Source organism: Nicotiana tomentosiformis, chromosome 12, assembly GCF_000390325.3.
Source record: "Nicotiana tomentosiformis chromosome 12, ASM39032v3, whole genome shotgun sequence".
Classification (NCBI taxonomy): Eukaryota; Viridiplantae; Streptophyta; class Magnoliopsida; order Solanales; family Solanaceae; genus Nicotiana; species Nicotiana tomentosiformis.
The window spans coordinates 82,926,986-82,938,668 of NC_090823.1; the positions used below are offsets into that span (position 1 = coordinate 82,926,986).

General features: G+C 41.8%; 1 protein-coding gene across 1 annotated transcript; it reads left to right on the forward strand.

The window, feature by feature from the left end:
- The first annotated feature begins 2,579 nt into the window (after nt 1-2,579).
- Nucleotides 2,580-3,218, forward strand: LOC138902952 (uncharacterized). Its single transcript, XM_070190855.1, has 2 exons — nt 2,580-2,970; nt 3,175-3,218. The coding sequence occupies exons 1-2, from the start codon at nt 2,580-2,582 to the stop codon at nt 3,216-3,218; spliced, it is 435 nt and encodes a 144-aa protein (XP_070046956.1).
- Nucleotides 3,219-11,683: the final 8,465 nt, after the last annotated feature.

An 11,683-nucleotide genomic window follows, 5' to 3' on the forward strand; every position in this document is an offset into this window, starting at 1 on the left:
TTTGATGATGACGAGATGGATGGCTTCATGGAATGTGTAATTTTTTATAAGAAATGGGGTCGAACAACTATGCGCCCCGAAAACTTTTCTTGGATCTTGAAAATAGGAAAACTCCTCTTACAAAGCCTTCAATTGAAGAGCCTCCTACCTTGGAGTTGAATCCATTGCCTCCACATCTTCGGTACGAATTTCTTGGTCCTTTTTCTACTTTACTGGTTATTCTTTCCTCTTGTTTGACTAACGTGCATGTTGACTCTACATTGGCGGCGCTCCACAAGAGGAAGAAGGCTATTGGGTGGACTTTGGCGGATATTCAGGGAATAAGCCCCGTATTTTAAATGCACAAAATTAACTTGGAGGAGGATGCCTAACCATCTATTGAACATCAAATGAGACTCAATGAAGCTATGCAAGATGTGGTAAAAAAAGAGATTATCAAGTGGTTGGATATCGGGGTTGTCTATCCCATTTCCGATAGTTCGTGGACTTCTCCGGTACAATGTGTCCCAAAGAAGGGGGGCATGACGGTGGTCACCAATGACAAGAATGAGTTGATTCCCACAAGAACGATGACCGGGTGGAGAGTGTGTATAGACTATCGCAAGCTAAAAAAGGTCACGAGAAAGGATCATTTTCCACTTCCCTTCCTTGACCAAATGCTTGATAGGTTGGCCGGTCGTGCTTTTTATTGCTTTCTAGATGGATATTCGGGCTACAACCAAATCCTTATTGCTCTAGAAGATCAAGAGAAAACAACTTTTACATGTCTCTATGGTACTTTCGCTTTCAAGCGGATGTCATTTGGCTTATTTAATGCACCGACGACTTTTCAAAGGTGTATGATGGTGAACTTTATGGATATGGTTGAGGACTACCTTGAAGTCTTCATGGATGACTTATCGGTGGTCAGGGATTCCTTTGATGATTGCTTGGCAAATTTAGATAAAGTATTGGCAAGGTGTGAAGAAACGAACTTGGTGCTAAATTGGGAGAAATGCCATTTCATAGTCTAGGAAGGGATTGTCCTTGGCCACAAAATTTCAAAGAATGGCATAGAGGTCGACAAGGCAAAGATTGAAGTGATTTCTAAACTTCCACCTCCAACTTCGGTGAAAGGCGTGCAAAGTTTCTTAGGTCACGCGGGGTTCTACCGGCGTTTCATCAAGGTTTTTTCTAAAGTGGTGAACCCATTGTGCTAGCTCTTAGAGAAATATGCTAAGTTTCACTTCAATGATGATTGCATGAGAGCCTTTGAATTGCTAAAGTTCAAGTTGACAACCATTCTCATTATCACCGCTCCTAATTGGAGTATCCCTTTTGAGCTCATGTGCAATGCTAGTGATGTAGCGGTTGGAGCAGTTTTGGGGAAATGCATCAACAAGATTTTTCATCCAGTCTACTATACTAGTAAGACCATGAATGATTCCCAAGTCAACTACACCGTTATGGAGAAATAGCTCCTTTCCATTGTGTTTGCAATTGAGAAGTTCTGCCCGTACTTGATGGGTGAAAAGGTTATTGTTCATACGGATCATGCGACACTTCGCTATCTTACGAGCAAGAAATATTCCAAGGCTCGGTTGATGAGATGGGTGCTATTATTGCAAGAGTTTGATATTGACATCCAAGATCGAAAGGGAGTGAAAATCAAGTGGCGGACCACTTGTCTCATTTGGAGGGGGAGGGGAGACCGCATGATGGCCTTGAAATCAATGACTCCTTCCCCGATGAGCAACTCTTGGCTATTTCAATAAAACGGGTGCCATTTTTCGTGGATCTAGCAAACTTCCTTGTGTGTGGAATCATCCCTTATGAGTTCTCTTCAAATCAAAGGAAGAAGCTCAAACGGGATTGTCAAGATTATTATTGGGATGAGCCATGCCTTTTCCGGATTTGCACGGATGGGGTAATTAGAAGATGTGTACCGGATAAAGAGAAAAGTGATATTCTTGAGGCTTTCCATTCTTCGCCTTATGGTGGTCACCATGGCAGAGCAAGAACGACGACCAAAGTGCTAAGTTGCGGTTTCTATTGGCGCGCTCTTTACAAAGATGCAAGTGATGTGATAAAAAGATGTGATGAATGTCAACGGCCGGTGGAATCTCGAAGAAGAATGAAATGCCTCTCACTATTATTTTGGAGATTGATATCTTTGATATATGGGATATTGAATTCATGGGTCCTTTTGTGAGTTCTTGTGGAAAAACCTACATCTTGGTCGCGGTTGATTATGTGTCTAAATGGGTTGAGGTCATTGCTCTACCCAACAATGAAGTGAGAAGTGTGGTGACATTCTTGAAGAGGAATATTTTCACAAGATTTGGTACTCCGCGGGCTATCATAAGCTATGGGGGATCGCATTTTTGCAACAAGACTTTTGACACTTTGCTTAGCAAGTATGGTGTCACTTATAAAGTCACGACTCCTATCATCCTCAAGCTAGCGTTCAAGTGGAAGTCTCCAACCGGAAGATAAAAAATATCTTGTCCAAAACAGTGAATGCTAACCGGACGGATTGGTCAAAGTAACTTGATGATGCATTATGGGCTTACCGGACTACTTTCAAAACTCCTATCGGAATGTCTCCATACCGGTTGGTGTTCAGCAAAGCTTGTCATCTTCCGATGGAACTTGAGCATAAAGACATGTGGGCTTTGAAGAAATTGAATCTTGATTGGGATGCAGCTTCTAACTTGAGGGTTGCACATTTGAATGAGTTGGATGAGTTCTGGTACCATGCATACACAAGTTTATCCTTATACAAAGAGAAGATGAAATATCTTCATTACAAGTACATTTGGATCAAATATTTCAAAGAGGGTGATCTTGTGGTGTTGTTCAACTCACGGTTGAGGATGTTTCCTGGGAAGTTAAAGTCTAAATGGAGTGGCCCGTTTGAAGTCATAGGTGTGACACCCTTTGGTGCATTGCACTTGAAGAACAAAAATGATGATGTATTCCAAGTCAATGGTCATCGGGTGAAGCACTATCTGGGAAAAGTTGGTGATGGCCATGTTGTGGCGGTGATTCATTTCAAATGATAGTAATCTGCATCGTGCCGCGATGTTAAATCAGGCGCTGCTTGGGAGGCAACCCATGTTTCTTTTTATTTTCTTTTCTTCTTTTGTAGTTAGGTATTATTTTTGTGCTAACTAGATTTGAAGTGTGTTGCAGGGTTGAGTGTTCTTCACAGGAAATATGTCCAGAAATTTGGCTAAGTGTTGAAAGAATTGCGGACCACAATTGTATTGTGCGGACCGCACATTTATGGTTGAGGCAGCAAAAGGGTCCTCTGCGGGAGCAAAAGGGTCCTCTGCGGCCGCACAATTACATTGCGGACCGCATAAATTGAAGGCGGAAAATGACAACTCTCTGAAGTTGGTTTGTCAGAGAAATGGCCAAATTGCAGCCGCAAGACAAAATCTGCGATCCGCAAGAAATTCTGTGGCCGCATAGCAAATTATGCGAACCGCAACACAAAAGGGCTTCTGAGACCCAGGTAACAGAGTGCAAACCGCAATGGGAATTCTGCTGCCGCACTCAACTCTCTTTCCCTCAGTTAGAACCGTCCAGTATAAATAGAGGGCCTAGGGCTACTGTTATTTGTTTTCCCTCTCTGAGCATTCAAAAGTCTAAAACATTGGAATCATCTGGTAAATTATTTGCCACACATACTCAACATCTGTGATCACTCATTTGTACTACTTCATATTTGGTATGCCTCAATTACTTGTAGAATTTTTAATTTTTAGTTTAATTTACAACTTGTTAGTTAGTTTTAGGCCATTTGTCAGTAAAATTCAATTATACAACCATATGGGGTTAAAACTACAGTGGGTCAACTAGTACGTACTTTATGGGGAATGGGCAAATAGGTTTTCATGATTATACACTGCCACCATGTCAACTTTGTGCAAAAATTGCAAACCCTAGAACTCTGATCATAATTATTTTGAAATCTACGCCGGCACAAGAAATTGTGCGGTCCGCAAAAGTTGAAATTAGGGTACTTTATTCAAGTATGATTCTGCGGCCGCAATGAAAAATGTGCGGACCGCAGAAATCCTATTGCGGCCGTAGAACAACTATTTATCTGTTATCAGAGAGTTGTCAATTTGATGACTCACACGTGCGGTCGCAACAGAAAATATGCGAACCGCAGAAAACTGCTTGCGGCCGCAAAACAACATGTTCTCTGTTATCCGAGAGTTGGCATATTGAAGGTGTCTGAGTTTCGGCCGCAATGAAAATTGTGCGGACCGCAATCCAATTATGCGGCCGCAATGATAAATTATGCGGTCCGCAATGCCCATTCTACGACCGCAATGAGAATTCTGCGGACCGCACTTCCTTACCCTGCAAGCATGTTTTACACTGTGGAATTCATTGTCTCTCTGGTGTCCTTGTATGTTTGCACTTGAATTACAACTAACACCTGCTTTTGCTTGGTACAAAAAATGGTTAGATCTCGAGGCAGAGGAGAGACTTCAAAGGGGAGGGGTGAACCTTCCAGGGGTCGAGGTAAGAGTGCTTTACCCCTCGCCCTCCAAAAGATAATCACAAAGAAGGATACAGCCGGCCGAGGGAGAAATGCACAGCCCTTCAAATCTAGTTCTTATGCCCCATCTAGGGAAGCATCGGAGGGAAACTCGGTTCAAGAGCAGCCGGCTATCCAATCAAAGCCACCAGGAAGGTATCAACTCCGGGGCGAGCCTTCCACATCTCAGAGCACTTCTGAGGATTCAAAAAGTGCTAGTCCGGCTTCTGAGCCCTCCTCTACACCTGTCCCTGAGGCACCAATGACTACAATTGATGACATCCCCGATGATGGCAGAGGGGGTGATGCTACGGTTGCCAGCCTTGAGCGGTCGAAGACTAAAGAGAAGTGGGAGGACAAATTCATCAGTTTAGATGCCTTTTCTAGTTTCCGTGAGTGGTGGCCAGTGAGATCGCTCACTCTTGAGCGTTAGTTCCAATTAAAAGATGTTGAAAGTATAATCCGGTAGTCTTGAGGCAGTTCCGAGAGCAAAAGGGGTGGATATGGTTCACCCAGAGCGTAGTCGACGTGAAGGAATACCTTGTCCGGGAGTTCTACGCCAATGTGGCGCATATCAAGAAAGGGACTAAGGTAACTACAGTGAGAAACCTGAAGGTGCGCTTTGACCAGCACACATTGAACACCTACTTGGGTTTTGATAATGTTGAACCCACATAGTATTTGGAGAAGTTTGCAATGGGGGATGCAGCTCACCCGTGCCTAGCTGAGATTCTGGAAGCTCCTGGGCCACCACCACCATGGATCACAACAAGGGTGTCTATTCACAGAAACACCCTGAGTTTCGAGGCAAGGCGGTGGAAGACCTTTGTGTGCAACCGACTGGACCCAAGTCATAATAAGACATACCTTCCTATCCCGCGGGCAGTTCTAGTCAACTTCATCATGGCCGGGTACCCGATCAATGTGGGTGCTGTGATGTCAGCTAACATATATATGGCTGCCAGGCAAGCTGATACCTTATACCCATATCCCAACACAATAACTGAGTATCTTACGGATGCACAGGTGGAGCCGCGAGATTCCGATATGAAGGTGCGGGAAAAGAAGCCCTTCTCATGGTATCCGTTGATGGATGCACACAACCCTAAGAAAAAGGGTCAGTCGACTACCACCATATGCCAGTCTGATGAACCATTGGTGGTAGCTGCAGAGACAGTCGACATGCCATCTAGTTCAGTAGAGCATTCAGCCAATGCAGCAGCCATACCCTCACCTCCAGCCTCAGTGCCTCCAGCTTCCCCCACTACAGGTTCCACCTCTGCTTTGAAGCCGGTGTCGATGCCCACTGCTCCACTATCTACACTGCGAGTCTCCTAGACACTAGTGAGCCTCAACAACTGGAATCAGATAGCTACTGCAAAGATGTCTGACATATCCATTAATGTTGCAGCACGGTCCTCCATTCCGGCACCCCAGATTCCCCCCACAGTTTAAGAAACTCTAAAGAAGCTCTTGGAGAATCAGAACATAATCATGGACACTTTAGTGCAGCATGGGTCAGTGATAAAAGAGATGGGCAAGGAAGTGAAGATAATGCGGAAGTCCCAGGCCTCCAAGAAGTTAGTGGACAAGCTCCGGAGACAGGTTACCAAGCTTGCAGCATCTGGAGACATTCCATTTGACATGTTGATTGACCAGCACCACCCAGGCCCAGATCCTACAGCACGTACAACACTAGTTGGCCAGTCTGAGGAGCCAGACCTTGTTGCTGACACTGCCGAGGCAGTACGTCAGATGTTCACCAACCCAGTCATGCCCGGAGTTGATGATGATGAGATCCAGTTGGATGAGACTGAGGTCGGTGATGCTGTTGTGGACACAGAGATGGCCAAGGAGCCATAGGGAGTTTTCTTCACTCTTACCCTTCCTTTACTCTTGTTTTGTTAAGCATTAGGGACAATGCTTATTTTTATTCGGGGGTGGAGTTTATTTGATATATTTTGATGATTCTGAGACAATTGGTTTGTAATAACTGACAGTATTTTCTTATTTTTCCTTATTCTGTATATATTCTCTCTTTTTCTCTCTCATTATGTATATATCTTCTTTCATTATGTATATTCGTTATGCTCTCGATAGTTTTTGCTTTGTAGCTTCTTTACATGTGTTTTCTTATTAGTTAGTGTAAACAACTAAGTAGTTTCTTTTTGAATTAGTAGCTTCTTTTTTATTTAATATCTTCTTTTTGTATTTTAGTAGATAATAAACCTTTGGTTTTCTTAATGCCACGATTCTTTCCAAATGTAGTTTTTGTGTGAACCGGGTGACTCTTCCCAACGATGGATAGCGTGACAACCTTCTTAAGGGACTGAGTCCATTTTGGTGTTTAGGTAATAATAGTAGCAGTAATGAATAAAAAGACCTAATTAAGTCATGTTCGAAGAGTCAAACATGCTTCACTTGGTACCAACACACTTAACTACGTGCTTATGGTTAAAAATAATTTTATTTGGAAAGAAATAGCTTTAGTTAGTGACTTTGTGATTCTTGTGTTGACTTAGGAAATCATCCAGTGATTTAATCGAACCATAGTGATTTTCAATCTTGAATGTGGTCGTTATGGGCCCTCGACTCTATCCTCTTTAACAATCCAGTTGCATGAGAGGTGAGATATTTTTGTTGCAAGTCCAAGTACCCATGCGAATGGTCTAGAACTTGCCCCGAATGTGTTTCAAGGCGAAATCTTAAGTTTTGCTTGGCTTGAGAAGTAATTGTAGGTTTTTCTTGACCCGCTTGAATTTTTCCATTACCCACCAATGTTGTTATCCCTAGTCAACCCATTTGAGCCTTGAGTCTTTCTCATTTGATAGCCATGTTACAAGCCTTTACCCATTTTATCGTGACCCTCTCTTGGCACCTAAGCTTTCCTTAACACTCTTGAGATACAATTGAATAAAAATGTAAGTTTGGGGGAGATACGAGGAGCTTGAAAGGGGTATCAAGGCACAAAAAGAGAAAAGAAATGATGAGAAAGAAAGGCAAGAAAAGGAAAGAACAAAAAGAAAAATGCAAAAGAAAGTGAATAAGTGGAAGAATTGAAGGGATGCAAAGAAAAGTAATGATACAAATCATGGAGAGATCAAAGAGGGAGAAAATGAATGCCATGATCAAGAAAGAGTGATGCTAAGTCTCTCTAGTTCCCCAAGGAAAAGATAGTGCCTCAAAGAATTGGCAAAGCATGAGCCAAGAACAAAAAAATGGAGTGCTTAAGGAAAGATTAACCCGCTCTACCATAGTATATTCAACCTTAGTCCAAAAGCCTTTATTACATTCCGAAAAAGTCCTACATGATTTAAAGCCGAGTGAGCTTACATTAGTGGCGATCTACATGAGGGGCAAGACTATGGTACTTAAAGTCGTACTTGCGACATTCTCTTGAGAGATATGAGTGAACCTTTTTGCAAATTTTTGTTGACTGAGTGCTAAAATTCTTAAGTGAGATAGGCAAACGAAGAGTAGAGGAGGAGGAGTTTGGGATCCACAATGACCTACATGAAAGAGCGAGCTTCCTTGATGAATAAAGTCAATTCTTGATGCTCAAGTGTCACATTAGAACTATATGTGCATAAAATTTTAACTTGTCGCCTTGTTGATAATACATAAGTAGTGTGGGTAATTGTTGGTCCCAATTGATGTGTGAATGACTCACCTTTGATTGGCTGGAATGGACCTTAATTTGTGGAGGTGGGAACTATTTTATTTGTTTGAGGACAAGCAAAAACTTAAGTTTGGGGGAGTTGATAAGTGGGGACTTTGACTACTTATTAGCGCCTTTTAGCTTTTATTTTAATCTAAAAGCATTGAATTGTGTTCCCGAAACTGATGAAATGTGCTAAATTGTAGGAATGTTAGAAGATAGACTTATGAGATGAAATCCGACTCAAAAAGGACTAATCTAAACTCAAGGCAATAAAAGGCACAGAAGCTTACAAAGTGCGGACCGCAAAATTTCATCTGCAGCCGCAAATGATGAAGGAAAGCCTAGCAAACTTTTGTGCAAATTGCGGATCGCACATGAATAGTGCGGCCGCAAAAGCTGAGTTAGGAACAAAGTTCAGAGTATATGCAAATTCTTAAGTTCCAAGTTCCTCAGAATTGCGGACCACACAGGAATTGTGTGGCCGCAAATGAAGTGCCTTGCGGCTGCAGAAGTAAAGTTGCGGACCGCAGAAGACCAAGTTGCGACCGCAGTTTTAACTCTACGGACCACAGAAAGACTGCCTTGCGGCTGCAGACCTCCATTTCCTAACAAGTTGAAGAAACCTGCGGATAGCACATGGAATTGTGCGGCCGCAGAACCTCCCGAGGGGAATTTTTGTCTGAAATTGTTAGGTTTGTATAAATAGAAGAGTTTCACTAAATTAGGTCAACTTTTGACATCAACAACTACAATAGCCATTTTTTTTTGTATCTTTTAGTAGTTTTTCATATTTTGGAATATTTTAACATATATTTTATCATTTTGATTTTACAATATGAGTTTAATTAGTATTTCTTCTTCTATTTCTTCAATTTCAAGCATGAGTAGCTAGATTTGTACTAGGGTTGTGACCCAACTCTAGCGTGTAAACCTTATTGGTGTTTAATTTAATGCTTGTTTATGGTTGGGTATTTATTATTTAGCCTTGTTCATGCTTTAATTTACGGAATTAATAGTTGCAAACATTAGTTCATGCCTATTCGACTTAGTCTCTACTTGAGAAAGAGAGACTTAGTCTAGGAAAATTTGGCTAACAAGAAATTGGGTCAATCTGGAGATTGATAATCTCAATTAAAGGGTTCAACCTAGAGATAGTAATAACCCGGCTCGAGCTTTTATCAACTGTTTTATGCAATACCTATTTAGTCTTGAGAAATCCAAATTGGGCAAAAATCACTCTTTGATCGAGAGGTATTTAGTGGCTAATTGAGAGTTGATAGCTATAATACACCCCGATCAACAAAACACGCATTAAGGTCTATATCCCATTAGGAAAACACCTAGGTGATGGGTCATATCCCTAGGCTTTTTACAAAACTTGAAAAACAACAAAAACAATTTCTTAGTTTCATTTCTTAACTTTGCAATCTTAATTTAAAATAGACATAGAAACAACCCCAATTTGTGGAAGTGTAAATTGAGGTAGTTCAAACTCACGTACTATAATATATACTCCTAACTCCCATATATAGATCTCTGTGGAAATCGACCCCGACTCTTGTTGGGTACTATTATTGCTAATGACCGTTTCATAACCTTGATTTGAGATGTGAAATTGGACGAGACCATCAACCAAAACCTCAACTTCGGGGTAGGTAACAGAACCCTGCGGGAATCCTGAATCAAACAAAAAAGTAAGGTTAGCAAGTTTTCTTATGTACTTACAGAGGCGGAAAATAGAAAGAATTAGTTTACCGTGGTTCTTGGCCTTCCACCCGTATTTGGGGGACCAGCTCCTTCCACAGATGGGTCGCTGGCGTAGTAATATCCAGAATCTTCTGAACCCATTAGTCCAGGCCTTCAACCCTTGGTGGTGTGAACCGAGTAGTTGAAATAACGTAAACAAAAAGGGTTAGCAATGACATGGAACACTCTTTTTACGGAGAAAAAGTTTGATTACGAACTTACGTGAATGACTCCATAATTTGGGAAAAGATGGAGTTGTGGCCGGGATGATATCCCTGGTAGGAATGATGACAAATCGCTCCATCCATCCACGGTCATTATCATCATCCATGATGGTAAGCAGAGCATGGTGGCCACACTTGCTAAAATTTATTACTCCCCCACAGAAGATTTTGGGGGAGTAGAGGTTCATCATATGTGTCAGGGTTAGGGTTTTCCCCGTCTTCGTGCACAGCCGGCGCAGACAAGCCATCGTTTGCCACACAGAAGGGCCTATTTGTTCCAAGCAGACCTGGTACTAGTGGCATAATTCTAAGATCACGGGGTCGAGTCCCCCACTTAAAATAAATGGGCCCAGAGTGAAAGGGTACGTATAGACATACGTAAAACCTTTCTTGGTGAAGGTAACCTGCTCCACCAGGTCAGGGGCAATGATGTTTAGGTCATGACAGTTACAATATTCCTTTATAGTAGGAATACTGGAAGGGCGAATAGAAGAAGGATACCTGCTAATAGCCCATGTTCGAGGGTTCGCAGAAGGGAACTTCTCTTAGAAGTCATTAACGGTGCTCAAGTGTTTGGGTATGATGGTTCTGACCGTAGGGGGATCAGCATCAACATCAACCTCTTTATCTTTGCTTATCTTCGGGCCTCCATTGAAGAGAAGACCACAGTTCTTAAAAGATTCAGTGAAAGAAGCCATAATAGTATGATAGAGTTATTTGTGAAGAAAATCGGAGAGAGATAAAAGTAGAAAGAAGTTAAAGAGCTTATGAAATTTATAGAAGTGAAAGAGGTAAAATGATGCGTATAAGTAAAGATATAGACTGCTAAAATTGTGGTCATGATTACCTCGAGAACCGGCGATAATATTGCTGAATCGTGGGGCAACACTTGTTCGGGGTATTAAATGCGAGGAGACGTGCGTCTTATCAAGCGTCAGAGACTGCTCAGAAGGTTTCAAAAAATTTCCCGCCAAGAACGAAATCTTTACCAACTTTCCGGTGTCACAAAGATATGCCACTGGAAAGCAGGGGTACTATCTGTATAGTATGAAATTGGTTTATATTAAATGATCAAATGATAGCATGACACGTGGAATCGGAGACAAGCAGAAGACGAATCGAGTAAGAACCAAGACCGGGAACAACAGCTACAGTTGGCACCAGATAGACCCCGAAGGGAGCATAATCAACATGAGTGGGATGGATGTTTGTCACCAGATGGCATTTAATGAAGAATATTCCCTCATATTAAATAGGCGGTCGTTGCAGAGAATTTTAGCATTCATGGCCTTCCATTACATATTCATCAATAGCCCCATTTATTGTCATTTAAGAGAGGCTTGATCCTAGGATCTTGTTTCCCTATGTCTTGCTATAAATAGTTGGCTCAACAACCATTATAACACACGAAATCTTTGGCAAACTTATGCTATATTCTATTCTCAAGATAAATAATACAACTTTACTTTCTATTTTATACTGCTCTCATTTCTGTCCTCAGAATCATTGCTCCCG

What these genes read in the sequence shown, in the direction of transcription:
- LOC138902952 (XM_070190855.1), top strand. Translation starts at nt 2,580, where the DNA reads ATGTCTCCATACCGGTTGGTGTTCAGCAAAGCTTGTCATCTTCCGATG. An exon ending in TGATGTATTCCAAGTCAATG is followed by an intron (nt 2,971 to 3,174) that starts GTCATCGGGTGA and finishes AGTGTGTTGCAG; the next exon opens with GGTTGAGTGTTCTTCACAGG.